The sequence below is a fragment of the Pyricularia oryzae genome, chromosome 7, assembly GCF_000002495.2.
Source record: "Pyricularia oryzae 70-15 chromosome 7, whole genome shotgun sequence".
NCBI lineage: Eukaryota > Fungi > Ascomycota > Sordariomycetes > Magnaporthales > Pyriculariaceae > Pyricularia > Pyricularia oryzae.
The window spans coordinates 1,463,648-1,479,895 of NC_017854.1; the positions used below are offsets into that span (position 1 = coordinate 1,463,648).

Sequence of the window (16,248 nt, forward strand, 5' to 3'; positions counted from 1 at the left end):
GGCCCAATCAAATAGGTAGTCAAACGTTGGTTGTGACCATTGACCAAGTATCACTACAGCGGGCTTCTTTTCTACAGTTGAACTGTTGCCGAGTTTGATCAATGAATGTCTTGTCTTCAATGTGGCTTGGCCGGGGCTTTGAATTGAAAGTATTATTAGCGTCTGTCTTATTTCCCCTGAATCTTTGACGTTGTTTGGAGTGGACCCACCCCAAGTGCTTGTTGTTGCATGACAGTGGAGGCACGATAAGCGATAAAACCCGTGCAGCCAATGAATTTGGCCGGTTGTCTGCTGGTAGACGAATCAAAACCCCTGGGATTTTAGGTCCGTACCTAGATAGATCAAAGCAGGCTGTGGCTGCCAAATTTTGACAAGATTGATATGCATCTCTGTCTACCTCACTCACCTTTTACAACAACTTTGCCTGCGACACCAAACTCACTCACAAGCACATGATCTTCAACAGACCTTACAATATGAATGGCCAATCCCAAGAAGCTTAGGTACTTGCCGCTTCATGAGGACCACTGCGAAAACGCTCTTACCCGGCATGTGGTACAAAACACTGGTCCCGTGTGGTCATTTCATCTGGCGACCAAGCCGCGCACACGGCGCGGCCTTTCCATTTCAATATGAGGGCATCCGCCGGACGCATTCTGCAAGTCCTACTACTGGGAAATTGCAACCGTATCCCGGGCAGATAGAGTCCATAAAAAGCGTAGTAGAGAGGATGCGCGCTGTTGGGATTGTGCTTCCAAACGACAAACTCCGCAAAATCCAAACGAAATTCACAAAAGTCTCCAAAAAGGCTAAAATAAACGACCCCATAATGCATGCGCAAGAAAGAGCCACGGCACCAGTCAAGGAACTTCTCTCGTTTTCCGTGAGTGCTTGGCCATGGCACCGGGTAACGGACATTGTCCAGGCTGATTATTTCTCCACCCCGAAGCCTCTGACGGGGAGGGTGGCCTCACGCCTCATCCACCGGAGCCAGACGGAGCCTTTGTGGATTTGTACTGCGGTGAGGGGCAGATCAAATCAGTCCCTTCACATCAACAACTGTTGCCAGTCGATAAGGACTCAGCAGGTAAAAAGAGCCTTTCAGGTGGCGCTTCGGATGCACGGCTACGATAAGCACGGGAGAAGGTTTGAGGAATCGAGCGACAAGCCTGAACAGCTGTATGGGACGTGCAATCTTGTTGCCCATATGGACGACGCTGCCAGTATAAAAAAGCCGGTCCTTGTTCAATATTATTATGACATAGTCGGCCAGCTGATGCCGCATTTGGGGTGCGCTTCTGGCGAGATACCACCCGTCCCGCTACACCACCGAAATACGCAACAAGAAGGGACTGAATAAATGGCTCGTGAGCCGCGATCCAAGAAGTACACATCAAAGATGCGGGACAGGGCTGTACTATTCTTATTTTGTATAATAGAAACATGAGCCGGTCAACCTATCCAAGTTACCTACGTAAATTAATTGTATCCGGCGTGAATCGAACTTATGTTTGTCGCCTGCTTGAATTGCTTGACCCTAACCCTTCGAAAGAGGTAGTGGATCCTTTTCAATCCCATTATGTACAAGGCTTGCAAAACACCTCTATCAAGTGCCTCCACGGAAGCTCCCGCGGCAGCTCAACCCTGCAAGGAGTTCACGAACCGTGACCGAGACCAACCGTTAGCTTGTTTGGACGCCAGGTGTGGACACATTGTGCAGCACCAATTCCTGGCTGGGATCCAGCAACGAGCGGCCGGCTCGCAACTGATCGATATTGATCCAAAACACATACAACAATTTGCACGCGACTTGCGACAAATCGCCCGCACCCTCCATCGACTCCACCATATCTGCCCAACAGCCTAAATATTGCCACTGCTGTTTAAGGAACTGAGGGCTTATTATTCTGCCACACATACATAAACACGCGCAACATCAAGATGTTGGTCTCCTTGACCGTCGGCAAGGTCGACGCTGGCGTCACGGTGTTGCTGACCCCAGACAAACGCCTCGTGAGTCGATTGCCCACCTCCTTGTCATGGAGATTTGCTTGCCAACCAGCGCGCCTGGGCAATCTAAGAAGAAATTTTGGGATCAGCTCGAGGCGAGCTTGATTGCATCGTGAAGGGCTGAGCACTGACAGACCATGGCAACCCTGCGCCACATAGATCGAGTTCCCCTCAATCCTTTTACCACCCGACATCGAATCCGGCTCAATCGTCGACATCACCGTCTCACGCAACACCGCCTCGGAGGTCAAGGCCGAACAGCTCTTCCGCGCTCTGCAGGACCGCATCTACCAATCCTTTGGGGCCGCCGAGCCCTCGCAGCCCGTCCTGAGATGCCGCAACGCGACGCAGACATCGGTCGTGCTCGAGTGGGACCCCATCCAGCTCGCCACGGCAGACCTCATCAGCCTGGCGCTGTACCGCAATGGACAGAAGGCTGGAAACATTCCTCGGCCCATGAACATGCACAGCACCAAGATCAGCGGCCTGGCCGTCGACACCGAGTATACCTTCCACCTGGTACTGCGCACGACCGCGGGCACGTTCAGTTCTGAAAAGGTCACGGTCAGGACGCACAAGATGACGGACCTCAGCGGCATCACAATCACCACGGGCATCCTGCCGGCGTCGATGCGGGAAGGGCTCGCCGCGGCCGTGGAGAGGATTGGTGCCAAGATGGTCGACAGCGTCCGCATCGACACGACTCACTTTGTCACGACCGAGGGTAGGGGTATCCAGTGGGAGAAGGCCGTGGAGATGAACATCCCTGTCGTGAGGCCGGAGTGGGTCGAGGCATGTGAGAAGAACGGTAGGATTCTGGGAGTTACCAAGTTCTACCTCGATGCCATGCAACCTGGGCCCGGCAGTAGTATGGGAGCGCCTGGTGGGAGTGTCGTTGCCGAGGAGCGTTCGGTGCCGCCTTCCGCGGCCGCTGCACAAACACCCGCGTCTGCCACGTCTGCGGCCGCTGCACATAAGGATCTGCCACCCACGCCAGCCCCTGCAGCTGGACCCTCGGGCGGCAGTGGCGAGAATGGAAACGAAGAAAGCAGCGCGGCCGCGGCCGGATATCAGCCCGCGCAGAGTCATCAAGAAGCCGAGGATTCAGACGCAGCAACAAGGGACAAGGAGACCGGAGGCGGACGTGACGATGACAGTTCTTCCGACGATTACAGCGAGGATGAAAAGGCAGAAGAAAGCTCCAAGTCGGCGGCACAGGACGAGCAGAAGTCACGAGCCGAGGACATAGCACTGCGGCCGACGGCGCTGATGCCATCCAGACCTCTGGACGATGACAATGATAATAGTCGAGGGGACGAGTCAAAGGTCACTTCACCTGGTGACGGTAATTCTTTCCAGGATGTCGCATTATGAGGGACTGGCTGGTTGGTTGCGAGATGCGGTAATAATGGGACTGGACAGGCAGATATAGTGACTTGGGCCTTACTTTTTGACGTCAAGCGAGGGAAATGTGGTGCATGCCCACCAACTTATATCTAGACTGCCGCGGCTGCGCTGGCGAATTTCGTTTTTTTTTCTTCTCCCACCGATTATCATGGGCAGTGTCTTTCAAAAGCTAAATCTGAATTCATCTCTGTGATATATCGAGAAGAAAACGCGATTCAACATGCATAGAACTGACACAAGAGCCGGCATCTATGGCGGCACCTCTGTTCCCTTCCAGTCCCAGATCCTGCCTCTCTGCTCAGGCTTCAGCCCCAATATAACATCCAGCATCCTCTCGGCCGCCTTTTCCGGGTCCTGCAGGTCCCCTCTCGCCTCAGCACCGGACCAAAACTCCTTTGAGAAATCCGTCTTGACGGTCCCCGGGTGGTACGCCACCGCGAAGGCAGCCTCGCCCCGCCCGGCACGATTCCGAAGCTGCCAGTCGAAGGTGCGAGTGAGGCTGTTGACGGCGGCCTTGGAGGCACGGTACGTGTACCAGCCTCCTTGCCTGTTGTCCTGGACGGACCCGACACGCGCCGACATGTTGACCCATACCGAGTGGTTCGGGAGCACCCCCTTGTCGTCACCACCCTCGCTGCCCATGTCTGAGCGGCCGCGGGGCAGGAAGCGGGCGAAATGCTTCATCAGCATCAAGGGCCCGAGGGTGTTGATCCGGAACGAGTCGAGCGTCTGGGCGTAGTCGACGTGCTCGACGGCCTTGTCGACGCGCAGCACGCCGGGCAGGGCAAAAGCCAGCCGGAGGTGGTGGCCCCCCTCCCGGGGGAAGTGCTTGGACGCGCACGACTCGGCGGCGGCGCGCACGCTGTCCTCGTCCGTCACGTCGATGCGGGCCATGTGCAGTCTGGACGAGAGCGAACTCTCATCGCCGGGGAGGTCGGCCAGCAGCGCGGATTTGGTCCCGTCTGGGTCGGAGCGGCACGTCGCCAGGATGGGCAGGGTGGTGCGGCGGAGGAGGGCGCGCGTGAGGTGGTGGCCTATGCCGCGGGAGGTCGGGCAGACCAGAGCCCAGGGTTTGGACATTTTTATTGATTTGGAACGGGTGGTTGGGATGGATCCAAAGGCTTGAATGGTTGGTGAGATTTGTGATGCCGTTTTGCAATTCAAGAGTCGGATGGGTCAGGTCACTCAGCGTCGACAGCTCACAACTACAGCCATGAAACTGGACAAGTGTCGTGCGTTGTTTAGGTTCTCGGTGGATTTTATTTTATTCTATCGAGGCAGGCACAGCGTGTAATTGCAAACTACTGCTTCGATGATACAAAGTCGTCCACGACGTCATGGACTCGATCGTTTGCTGGTGGATTGCGCTGTAGACATCGGGCCATTTAATCTGAGCACTGCTCATAGACATGGATTCAAGACAAAATGAAAAAGGCAATAAAGATCCCGCAATCCTAAGACATCCATAGAAGGAGCTTTGAGGCCACTTGCAAGTAGCCTAAATGTATAGACGTACCTACATAATTCATGGTAGGGCTCATGTAGAAGGCGACGAGACAAGGGTTAAACCGCAACGATCAAAATCCATCGTTTGGTTCGGGGTGGGCTGTTTGCGGAATTGCTAGACCACGTGATGGCCTGGCTAGCTGTCGACCACGTCCCTTATTATACTGTACTGTACCGTATAACAGGAATGTTTCCATCTCTCTCCACCGAGGAAAAGTTTATAAAACTTTGAAAACTTAAAACCACATATTCAAACGATAAGAAGGATCAAATTGCCTTGTGGACTCGCTTTGTCTAACGTAGAAAACGGGAACGGAAACAAAATGGAGAGGAAACAGGAAGTAGAGTTGGCCCGATGACATAAGCACTCCACACCGTTTACCGAGGCTCTGTTTCTATTCACAGCGCAAACGACAGCAGCTTGCGCACAGCCCATGCGTTCGTGGAAACAGCTACAACCTCGCCAAGGCACCCCAACTACCGTATCGCTTGTCTCCCTGCCTGCCCACCTTTACCTACCTTCCCGCGTGCATGTCTCGTTACCTTATCTGCGGCACTTACCCTAATTGACCCATGTGCAAGTAGCTTGGGTCAGTACCTACCTAGGTAGGTTGGCAGGTTTAAAAGGGCATTCGGAGAGCTGACATCCATTCAATGCCAAGATTCCACATGGGCAGAATTCTTTCTTTCATAACTGCAGGAACCTAACACCACGGCATCCTTTCTCCTTGCTCTCTTACCTATGTCCTACCTAAGCAGGTCCCTTACCTTAGTTACCTCGGCACCGAACACTGGATTTGCCGGTCGCTTCTGAACAATCGATAAAAAGCACAGTCTTTCATTGTCCCCCTACCATACCTACGCGCTCGCCTGGATTGACAACCGTCTCTGGTTCCCTGTCCTAAGCTGTCCGCTCGCTATCCCCTCTCTCCTCTGTATATACGCCTATACCATTGACTACATACCTGACCTTGCCTGCCTACCGAGGTACACCTCCTTCAAGCCTGCCTGTTGACAATGAGCCAGTCGCCCACTGAAAATGGGCCCCCCTTCGTCAGCCTCTTCTCAACCTGCTACGCCCAAGGTCACCTTGGCCGAAGCAAGTGAGGTGAGAGCCCTTGATGCCAATATATATTCTGCGAATTTCCACAAGGCATTTCGAATTGCCATGGGTGGGTAGCCTCCTCGTTCCGCAAAGACACACGTATCATGTCTACCTTATCCATCTTACCTCACGTCCTTACCTACCATCTACCTACCCAGGTACTTCGGTTGAAGCGAGTGCAGATTGATTGTCCAGCAGAGTACCCCTCGCTAATCGAATCGCATATATAACGATCGACTAATAAAGTACCCCATGGAGGCTACGTTGCAACATGCTTCCTCCGTGTGGCGGCACTTCACCTTCGCCGGTCCTCCCGTGACCAGCCAGACACGATGACTGCACACCTCGAGTATCTGGACCGCACCGAGGTGGGACCCGCCATCTTCGTTGTCGAAGAGATGAAGGCTGGCAGACAGACCACAGTCCTGCAAATCACGCTCTATCAAGCACGCGATGGAGTCAAAAATCCGCTGCCAACCTCGGCCCCGTGGCTCCCGGCCGATGGCACGGCAAAGCGTGAGGTAGTGGCCTTTGTTAAAAACACGGATTTTGACAAGCTGGAGGGCTTAACGCTCAAGACTGGCTTCAAGCTCGAGCCACCGCCCGATGCTATGCCCCCCAGCCTTGCGCGCATGCGCCAGGGCCACGACCCGCTCTGGTGTCGATATCCCGCACCTGCCCACCATCGTGCCTTGACCCAGCCTGCGTTCAAAGCCCTCGAATATTACAGCCCAAGGGCAGAGTCCAAAGCCGGCCCGACTGCCGCAGCAGGTCTCCTCGACAGATGGATCCGGTTCGCAAACGGGGAAAGGTTCACCGGCGAATCTCTGGGTTTCGTGGCAGACGCGTGGCCCATGATCGTCGAGTCCTACCGCCCGGACCCGCCACCTACGGACGATGAGACGGAAGCAAGCCAGACGCCATTCCCTTGGGACTCACTATTCTGGTATCCCACTCTCAACATGAGCCTGGAAGTCAAAAAACGACTGCCTGACCAAGGCGTTGAGTGGTTATTCTTTCGCGTGCAGACCAAGCAGATTCGCAATGGGCGCATGGATATGGAGATTGTTGTGCTCGACGAGACGGGGGATCTAGTTGCCCTTGCGACTCATGTATGTCTAGTTCTTGGACTTTCCCGCAACCTCGCTGGGCGCGTCAAGCACAACGAGACCATACGCAGTACCAAAGATGAGGGCGGTTTGATGAAGGGCAAGAGCCGCATCTGAGTACAGTGTGGGTTGGATAGGCGGACGAAATACAAACGCATCCCGTTCACATTTTGGCTTTGCACTCTATTGTTCGGTCACTGGAGGCGCTATCTATCATACGGCTTGCTTCATTCCGCTGGTGTCGTGCTAAATTTGGTCGAGTGGCTGGTTGATTGCACATCTCCTGTGGAAAAAGAGATGGGTCCAGTCCGGAAAATGCACCTCTGCGGCTGATCAAGCCAATCAGATGTAAAATTGCATCTTGTGCCACAGGTTTTCTAGGCAGACAAACAAGAGGCCTGGGGCAGTTGGACGCGCCAGCCACGCCGACCTCCTGGCATAATGCACTCGATAGTTTTGGGTTGGTGGCGTACGCCACAACGAACAGTTTCCCCTGGAACCATGACGCAAAGATGACTACCTGTAGTCCGTTTCCAGGCTAAAAGTCCAATGAAATAAGCACATACAAAGCCCTGATGCTTCTACGGAGGGTAGGACCACCCTAAAAATTCTCCTCGAGCTTACCAACGTCAACCTGCCAAGATAGCCACCGGTGCCACAAGGGGCCAGAACACTCACGAGCAGTGCATTTCTTCCCCAAACAGTTTCTTTATTAACGCCTTACATTGACGGAGAACGGGCGTATCAAAACGTACAGCTCCCTGACCCACCGGAACTCTGAATCGCTACCCGAAAATGTCCGAGTTCTAGGGTCTATCGTAGTGCGTTGTGGGGGGAAAGCCTCACTCGACTAGGTACCTACGTACTACGTACATCCGGAGATGCCACTAAGGACCTGAATCGTTAGTCTTCGTTGCAACGTTCAGCTGTCTGTCTTGTGGAGAAGACCAAGAATGGTTGGCTATTTGGAGACCAGCTTTTCTTTTTTTTTTTTTTTTTTTTTTTTTGTTGCAATTCCCACCCCTGAACGCGCCAATGTTTGGATGGCTCAGTGGCGGTTGTGCACAATGCACCACATTGGGTTTCTTTTAATTAACATACTTTACGGTTTACAACACATGCTCAGCCGTGTTTGGGGGTGCCGGTGCCGGTGCGCACATATCGGGTAGTGCCACCGAGCCAATCTGTTCGGTTTGGTTCGTTTTGACATGGGATTACTACTGTACTTGCCTGGCAAGCTTTACAACACATCCCGGCCGAGCCCATGAGGGCGGGCCACCGTCCATCACGTCTATCCAGTTCCAAATTATGGGACGGATCGGCCAAACGCTAGGCCCCTGGTCTGCATAGCCGTGACCAGTGTTTCCAACATGCAGTCTAGCGTCGATCCAGGACTTAACCTTGGCTCTTCTAGATTAGTCGACCCTTGTACAAGCTCAGCCGAGAACCGAATATGGTCCCGGGTTGGTCCCTTCTTGATGTTTCCCATAAGTAAGGGTCCTTGAATTGGTTTGCCCTAGACTAAATTGCATGTTTGATCGGTTTTATGACTTGTCACTTATCACGGCATTCACGGGTCTCTTGGCTCTTGATACTCTCTTGGGATTGACGAATCGGAGACAAGAGCCCGTCACAAAGTGCAAACATTGCTTTTCGTCAAGTTCTAGACGAATCGTAAACCACCGGAGCTCTTTCAGCGGGGTATTGCTTTTTTAAACTTCAGGCACTCCAGAGCTATTCCGAATGGCCAACCCCCCAACGTCGGAAACTTTGCCACGCGGCCAACATGTCTCTACCAAAGGTGGTGAATTCCAGTTAGGTCTAACGACGGCTACCTCGCCCGCGATAGAGCTGGAGTATCTCATCACCAACTCGGGAGCGCCTTCGACAATATCTTCCGGCTATCTAGCTACCGACAGTGGCAGCATTGAAATGCCGTCTACCGCGGTGACAGATGAGAAATCACACTCGCATGCCAGCCCATCGGGATCATCCATGCGATCGCCTGCAACAGGCTTCCAGAACGGAGGATCGTCTTCTCGAAGACACTCATGGGTATCAGCAGGGTCCAGCACGGGGTCTCAGGGGTCCTTGAGGGGTGACCCTCGCCTGCGCATGGTGATCAGGCAGCGGAGGGAGTCGCAAAACCTGCGCGAGTTGGGCGAGTTCCTGCGCAGCAAGACGCCGCCTCCCAGCAATGTGAGTTGGGAAAGGACGACTGAGGAGAGGACTCTGGCAGCGACGCGCCGACTTGAGAAAGCATGAATCATGTTACTGACCATGATTACGTAGTACATGTCGAGAGAAAACGAACCTGCTCCGGCTGCCGCGCTCTCCGAATTGGCCAAGAAGAACAAGAAGTTTTCTTTCAAGGCCGTACTGGCCCGCAAGCCAGCGCGCGAAAGCAAAGGGAAGCAGATTGCGCAGCCCCTGCAACCGATAAAACTACCCGACACAGCCGTCGCGGGGAGGACGGCAGCAGGACATCGACACATTGCCATCTCTATCCCCGTCGAGCACTCGCACCTAGGCCCCGAGATCAAGTCGCAGTATCCCATATTCGAGCCCGAAAATGCGCTGGCACATCTCGACCCCATTGAGTCATATTACATTGACCAAGACGAGCCCCTCACTGGAAACGTGTTGGGACCAGTCCCCGAGGTCAGCGGGGAGTCCGACGAGAATGAGCCGGACTTGATCAATACATCGCAGGCGTCGTCTCCGTCGTCACCTTGTACCCCGCGGACAGCTGCAGAGAGTCAGTCCGACTTTTCTGCAGTCTCGCCTAGGCATTTACGGTCCATGAATTCCGACGATAGGTTCCCGAGCAATGACATGTACAGACCATCCTCGTCCTCCGGCTACCCCCTCGAGTCCTGGGCAAGGACAGAGACGCCAATGAGCGAGCTTTTCGTTACAGCACCAAACAGCGTAAAATCGGTACCATCGTCCCCATTCGAACCCACCTTTTCGCAGCGCAGCGGCGTCCACCCGAAAGACTTTGTTGTTCACCGTCTGTCAGTAAAGAAGAAGGGCTTGGCAGCTCGCAATCGACGCGAAAACCCCTTGAGGGAGATGGAAACTGCCACGGATTCTGACGACGGTATAGGCGCTACTGCAGCGCAGCCAGCCACTGACGAGTCTACTAGCAACCAATCGGCTGCTTATTGGCAGCTAGATTTAGACTCACCGCCGAATACCGCTGTCTACACGCCGCCCGAACACCCCGAGGACATCATCCATGACGATCATAGCTTCGGGCCAGCTTGGGAACGTGGGAGGAGATTGCACAATGCGTATGACCTAGTCAAAGGCATTGATGCGCCCGGGGAAATGATCCCGGGAAGCCCAACGTCGCAAAGGACAATCACCCCTCACCAGAGCATCGACGACATCTTTCATAGATCAATCTCACCAATGGAAATAGCGCTAAGGGAACAGGATTCTGGCCTTGGAATTTCCACCGTTTACTCGTCAAAACAATCGTCGGCCCGCAAAGCTCTGGCTCCGCTCAAAACCACCACCGACTTTAATATGGGCCAAGAGGCAGCAGAGCCCAATGCAGTTGGTAAAAACGGCAAGGTCACTTTGGAGACGAAGGAATTTCCTTTGCGCAGAGAACTACGATTGTCTCAGGTCCTCGAACCAGGGCAGTCTACGCCCACGCCCTGGTCTGCGAATTTGGAAAAGCAGGCACTCCAGATGGAGCACGACGTCGATGCCATGCTGTCACCGCCACCTGAAGACATATTGTCGGCCTGGAGCGAGACCACACCGTTGTCCGCGGTTCTAAAAGAGCCCACGCCACCAAACTCACCCGAGGATCCAGTCGAACAGGCATCGGACAATGATACGCAGCAGTCGCCGATCGAGCACATGCTCAAGCCACGACCTCAGCAGTCCGCTGAAACCTCGACAACGCGTGGACTTCCACAGCAGGACCGCATCTCGCTCACGCGGCGCATCGAGCGGCGCAAGAAGCTTGCAGCGGCCGCGGCGGGGGCTCGCCAGGCTGATCTGTTTGCGTCGATCGCCGAAGTCGAAGCCAAGGCCAAGGCACTCCGAGAGCAGGACGCTAGCAGGGAAAGGCGCAATAGTCTAGCCAATCCCTTGGCCCCGCATGCTGCTCCCTCTGAATTTTCCCGATCAACGACGGATTCGGAGTCGGCGGACCAGCGCGTGGCGGAGATGGAACGGCGCGTCAGACAGCTGGAGCAGCAGCTTGAGCAGAGCGGCGAGGCCTGGATGGGAGCCCTGATGCCGCTGCTTTCGACGCTGAACAAGACGCTCGAGGGCCAGCGGGCGCAGCAGGACATGGCCGCGGAGAGCCTGCGGAGGCAGCGGAGGAGGTCGAGCGCGTCTGATTTCGGGTTCGGCTGGGGTCGGTACGACGAGTCGGCCGAGGAGCCACAGGCATCGCGTCGCAGAAACTCGACGCAAAGATACCTGACAGAGCACGATGATGACGATGAGCGTCTCTTCATTTCCCGCAAAGGCGTATCTCCTGCCCCGTCGAGGCAGTATCGCGTAATCACGCCGATGGAGGATGAGGAACAGGATGCCACCACACAGGCTACGATGCAAACGATGCGTAGCATGCGCAGGAGGAGCCTCGGCAGCACGAGCACCGGATCCTTTTACGGGCACTCGCGAAAGCCCAGCACGGTCTCACAGGATTTTGAGGAGGATTACGACTGTGGTCCGAGGAGAGGGTTTGGTGGCGAGCCTCACTGGCAGGGTTTTGACAGGTACAGCCAGCAGCAGCAGCAGCAGCAGCCCACGGCGCGCCACTGGCGACATCCCAGCATCTCGACGATTGGCACGGAGAGCATGGGTTCTGCGTGGACTCCTGGCCATGGCGCACGGCGATCGCAGGGGCCGCAGTCGCAGGGCAAGTCGAGTCGGAGGGTGTCGTTTGCGAGCAGCATGGATTTTGATCCGAGCAGAGAAGATAAGAAGAAGAAGAAGAAGTCGAAGCGTAGGGAGTCGGTCGGTGGCGCGATCGATGGGGCCAATAAGGCGCATGATTTGTACGGTCTGGGGACGTTGATGAACGAGCTGAGGGATGCCGCGAGGGTGAGCCAGGAATTCCTCCCTGAGCGCGCGACCATGACTGGCGATGATTACCTGGACTAGTTTGGATTCGGAATATTAGGGGGTGGGTGAAATATAAGGGAGTTTGTCTTGTCGAAAAAAAGAAAACACACAAAAAAAAAAACAAAAAAAGCATGGGTGTACAAGCACAGGAGTTTCGGAAAAAGGTGAAACGGCAAAGTCCATTACATGTATTCTACAAGGCTTACATATTTTGCTTGGGGCCAGAGCAAAAGAAGAAAAAACGTGTTGTTGATATGTTAACTTAGGTACGTTTATCCACAATTTACTCCATGTCTACCTTGTTAGTCGGCATTTTGTGTAAGAAAGTATAAGTGCGCGCTTACACTTGGGGTTTGTTTCATCGCAGCCTGTCAAATTGTGACTCTTTGTCCCGCTAAGGCCGATGGATGCATCTCTGCTGCCTGCGCCAGCCAGTCCAGTCACTCCACCCATCCGCCGGTTGCAGTCAGTAAATAAATCTTGGTCTTTTCCCTTACCTGCTTTATGCCTTGCTAACCGGCCATAGGGAAGCGATCGTTTGCTTGGTTTCCTCTACGACTCCATCAGAGAGCGAGGAGCAGCTTACTTTGCTTAAGCCCACCGTGGTGCACAGCTTCAAGCCTTTTCGTATCAAGCATATGGCAGCGGGCTCACACCACTCTTTGGCATGTACCGAAGATGGTCGGGTTCTGGCCTGGGGTAGGTGTGACGACAGTCAGATGGGAGTTGCCCTGAACAATATCCCCCGAGACCATTTCAAGTTCGACTCGGCTCAACGCCCCAGGATTCTCAACATACCGACTTTAGTCCCAGGTAAGAAAAAAAAAACAGTGGCGAAACCAGTACAGAGCTTCACCGTAGGGGCTTGCTGACATCTAGGCTTTTTAGGTGTTGACGCTGTTTTTGTGCCCGCCGGTATAGATAACTCGATGGCTATATCAGAGGATGAAGAACATTTTGGTTGGGGATTTTCGTCCGAGTATAGCACCGGCTTGGGAACCGAAGACACGGTTGAGAAGCCTGCTGTTGCTAGGCGCGGTGATACTACGGGGAAAATGGTCTCCTTTGTCGGCTGTGGTGGTCAATTTTCCATCGTTGCTGGTCCAAAGTAGTTTAGACCATGGCCTATTGGAAATGTCCCCAAATTTATTATACAAGGAAAAACTGCTGCAGGGGGAAGACACTGCCGGGTGGTTGGCACCTACTTTACTCCTACAACAAACAACCAAATCTTCCGGGAAAACGACACTAGGTCTAGTCCATCTATCCTCTGCGACAAGGCATCTATCCGAGTTTCTCCTCATCAAAGCATACAAACAGCCATAGCTTGACCCTCCCAAGGCATGTCTCTCACCCTTAGCCCAGTCTGGCCTGACTTTGTGCTCAAAATCCTGCTGTTTTCTGTTTCCTGGTTGACCTCGCGTTTGTTCCTTTTCTTTGGTTTCTTTCTTTTCTTTCCTCGGCCACCCCTCTCCTCCCACAAATACTTTCCCAGACACAACACCAAGTTTTTCTTGTCGTCTTCCAAAACAACCCAAAACTTCCGCGACCAACCATAGCTGACCTGAACATTCTTTCAGTCACTTTCAAGATTCGAGAAAGATGCTAACTGACCAAGCTCCCCGAGTAGACGTGGACGTGGATGAGGACGAGAACAACAATGAAGACTATGAAAACGTGGACCGCCTGAAGCGCCTGAACCGGGAATATGACGAAAGACCTCGTCGTCGACTTGTAATTGATGATGATGATGTTGAAATCATCTCAGATGACGAAGACAACGACGGCGGTCTCGAACATATTGACCTAACCGGGGACGATGAGGATGATGATCAAGGCGGCGATGGCCATGGGTTCTTCAGGAACCGGGGTCTTAAGCAGCACCAAACCCGCCTTGAAAGTTATTATCGCAATGGCCTGAACATTTCCCCAGGTGTTTTGGTGGAGCTACATCAAAGGCTGCAGCCTTTCAACATTGAATTCCTCCAAGTCAAAATGATTTATTCTCAGCCTGGAGACGGAGAGAGAAGAGTCCTTGTCCGCGGAATTCCATACGCCCGCAACCGCTCGTTGAGGGCTATGTTGGAACCACACGGCAACGAAGTTTGCCAAATCTTTGAGGTTTGTTCCCATTCCTTTTCTGGGCTTATATCGCTAGCTATTTCCCATCAATATGAGCGAGTCACAGCTAATGCCTTTTTTTCCAACTTGATTCGGCAGGTTGATGACAACGATCCCAGTCCGGCCCATGATCAAGCACTGGTCGAGATCGAGTTTGCGGCCATCAAGCGGGTTAGGCAGTTTGCTATAACGAATACCCCATACCCAGAAAACTCGTGCGTCTTGACAGACTTTAATAATGACAAGGCCAAGGCTCAGCGCATGGGCAGACTGATTTGTCGGTGGAGGCATACCATATACTACCGTGACGCTGGCAGGAGGTGCAAGGAGAAGGCGCACAGATGGAGATTAGAACATCTCAGCGAGACTGCTTTGTCCACAGCCGGGCACAGCAATCTCCACATCAAAACTTCCGACTCGAACACAATGATGTACTGGCGAGGAGGAAGAACCAAAGGAGGTTCATATTTTCCAGGGAATCGCCCGCCCACTATTGACCTCTCAGACGAGGACGACCACGGCAACAGCAAGAAACGGGCCCGAGGCCAGAAATACATCTTTGGGGACATGTTCTGCGGTGCCGGAGGTGCTTCTCAAGGCGCCAGGGCGGCAGGATTCCGGTTGGGATATGCCGTCGAACACTGGAACCACGCAGCCGCAACGTACCGGCACAACTTCCCCGAGGTAAACCTTTTCGAAGGTGACATCTTTGACTTTCTGCAGCGCAACGACCTCGATTTCGTCGACATTCTGCACCTGTCACCGCCATGCCAATATTGGTCACCTGCAAAGACTCGCCCTGGTAAAAACGACGAGATTAACAGGGCCGCCTTGTTTGCGTGCGGAGATGTCGTTCAAAAACTGCGGCCCAGGCTCTTTACGTTGGAGCAGACCTTTGGCATTCTGCGAGAGATGCACAGGCCCTACTTCAACAAGCTCGTACAGTGGTTTACCACTCTACGGTACAGCGTCGAATGGGGTATCGTTCACCTACAGGACTGGGGTGTCCCTCAGCCGCGGAGGAGATTGGTAATGATCGGGTCTTGCCCCGGTGAAGTGTTGCCAGCCCTCCCTCCCGCATCTCATGGCAAAGCCCCTGGCCTTCGGCCTTATACCACTGTCAATGACGTCCTTGCGAGCATCCCGCACGGCGCGCAGCTGCACGACGTCCAAAGGGCCGAACGTCTGGGAGCCGCCGGGACACCGTGGAACGGAAACACGATTCTTCGGGAAACCCTGTGTTGTGGTCGTGGCAAGACGTGTCACCCAAGCGGCCGGCGGCTTTTCACCGAGAGAGAGTTGGCCGGGCTTCATGGCTTTCCGCACTTTTTCGAATTCCAGGGGAGCAGCGTCATCAAGCAGATCGGAAACGCCTTCCCGCCTTCGGCTGTAGAACATCTTTACAAACATCTCCTCGACCATCTCCAAAAGGTTGACTTTGTGGCTATGAACCCGAGCTCACACCCTAGCCATCAGACTCGGCCCAGCGGACAGAACCAACCTGTACGGCAGGATGTCGCGTTGGCGGTGCGTCCTCGGAGGAGGAGGGACGACATTGTCGTGATTGAAGATAGTGACAACGAGAGCACTTCCAGCTCTATTGTCATTTGTGGCAGGCAGGAATCCCCTGTTGACAGCGACAACATCACACCACAGCGTCGGTCTTTTGTGCTCCCGCAATATCCCGAGAGCATGGTCGTCGATGGGGATGGAGACGACAACTTTGCAGACTCGGATGGTGATTCGGGCAGTGATGTGACAATGGATGGCGAAGAGGCTCCATTTGTTGAGTTTCTGGCTCGTCGCCAGGCTGAATCTGGATACCAATGAATGCCTGCAGTCCATGAACATGTTTGTCCCTATTACCGGCAGCGGAAGGCTGTACCATGCGCC

The 16,248-nt window shown here is 53.9% G+C and overlaps 6 protein-coding genes across 6 annotated transcripts; 5 read left to right on the top strand and 1 right to left on the bottom strand.

The window, feature by feature from the left end:
* Window positions 1-359: 359 nt before the first annotated feature.
* MGG_17958 (uncharacterized protein) lies at window positions 360-1,555 on the top strand. Its single transcript, XM_003720893.1, has one exon. It carries the CDS (start codon window positions 518-520, stop codon window positions 1,358-1,360), a length of 843 nt encoding a protein of 280 aa, XP_003720941.1. The 5' UTR covers window positions 360-517; the 3' UTR covers window positions 1,361-1,555.
* A 37-nt stretch (window positions 1,556-1,592) lies between these two features.
* MGG_02799 (uncharacterized protein) lies at window positions 1,593-3,685 on the top strand. Its single transcript, XM_003720894.1, has 2 exons — window positions 1,593-2,013; window positions 2,170-3,685. Exons 1-2 carry the CDS (start codon window positions 1,942-1,944, stop codon window positions 3,382-3,384), a joined length of 1,287 nt encoding a protein of 428 aa, XP_003720942.1. The 5' UTR covers window positions 1,593-1,941; the 3' UTR covers window positions 3,385-3,685.
* On the bottom strand, window positions 3,667-4,497 carry MGG_02798 (short-chain dehydrogenase/reductase SDR; the record flags this gene model as incomplete). The annotated part of the gene is made up of 1 exon (XM_003720895.1): window positions 3,667-4,497. The coding sequence occupies one exon, from the start codon at window positions 4,495-4,497 to the stop codon at window positions 3,667-3,669; it is 831 nt and encodes a 276-aa protein (XP_003720943.1).
* Window positions 4,498-5,142: 645 nt separating this feature from the next.
* On the top strand, window positions 5,143-8,145 carry MGG_17959 (uncharacterized protein). The gene is made up of 2 exons (XM_003720896.1): window positions 5,143-6,095; window positions 6,275-8,145. The coding sequence occupies exons 1-2, from the start codon at window positions 5,963-5,965 to the stop codon at window positions 7,252-7,254; spliced, it is 1,113 nt and encodes a 370-aa protein (XP_003720944.1). The 5' UTR covers window positions 5,143-5,962; the 3' UTR covers window positions 7,255-8,145.
* On the top strand, window positions 8,122-12,524 carry MGG_17960 (uncharacterized protein). The gene is made up of 2 exons (XM_003720897.1): window positions 8,122-9,336; window positions 9,430-12,524. The coding sequence occupies exons 1-2, from the start codon at window positions 8,881-8,883 to the stop codon at window positions 12,271-12,273; spliced, it is 3,300 nt and encodes a 1,099-aa protein (XP_003720945.1). The 5' UTR covers window positions 8,122-8,880; the 3' UTR covers window positions 12,274-12,524.
* Window positions 12,525-12,613: 89 nt separating this feature from the next.
* Window positions 12,614-16,185, top strand: MGG_02795 (RIP defective; the record flags this gene model as incomplete). Its single annotated transcript, XM_003720898.1, has 5 exons — window positions 12,614-12,699; window positions 12,761-12,933; window positions 13,123-13,314; window positions 13,865-14,355; window positions 14,455-16,185. The coding sequence occupies exons 1-5, from the start codon at window positions 12,638-12,640 to the stop codon at window positions 16,183-16,185; spliced, it is 2,649 nt and encodes an 882-aa protein (XP_003720946.1). The 5' UTR covers window positions 12,614-12,637.
* Window positions 16,186-16,248: the final 63 nt, after the last annotated feature.

What these genes read in the sequence shown, in the direction of transcription:
- MGG_17958 (XM_003720893.1), top strand. Translation starts at nt 518, where the DNA reads ATGAGGACCACTGCGAAAACGCTCTTACCCGGCATGTGGTACAAAACA.
- MGG_02799 (XM_003720894.1), top strand. Translation starts at nt 1,942, where the DNA reads ATGTTGGTCTCCTTGACCGTCGGCAAGGTCGACGCTGGCGTCACGGTG. An exon ending in TGACCCCAGACAAACGCCTC is followed by an intron (nt 2,014 to 2,169) that starts GTGAGTCGATTG and finishes TGCGCCACATAG; the next exon opens with ATCGAGTTCCCCTCAATCCT.
- MGG_17959 (XM_003720896.1), top strand. Translation starts at nt 5,963, where the DNA reads ATGGGCCCCCCTTCGTCAGCCTCTTCTCAACCTGCTACGCCCAAGGTC. An exon ending in GGCATTTCGAATTGCCATGG is followed by an intron (nt 6,096 to 6,274) that starts GTGGGTAGCCTC and finishes CGACTAATAAAG; the next exon opens with TACCCCATGGAGGCTACGTT.
- MGG_17960 (XM_003720897.1), top strand. Translation starts at nt 8,881, where the DNA reads ATGGCCAACCCCCCAACGTCGGAAACTTTGCCACGCGGCCAACATGTC. An exon ending in AGACGCCGCCTCCCAGCAAT is followed by an intron (nt 9,337 to 9,429) that starts GTGAGTTGGGAA and finishes ATGATTACGTAG; the next exon opens with TACATGTCGAGAGAAAACGA.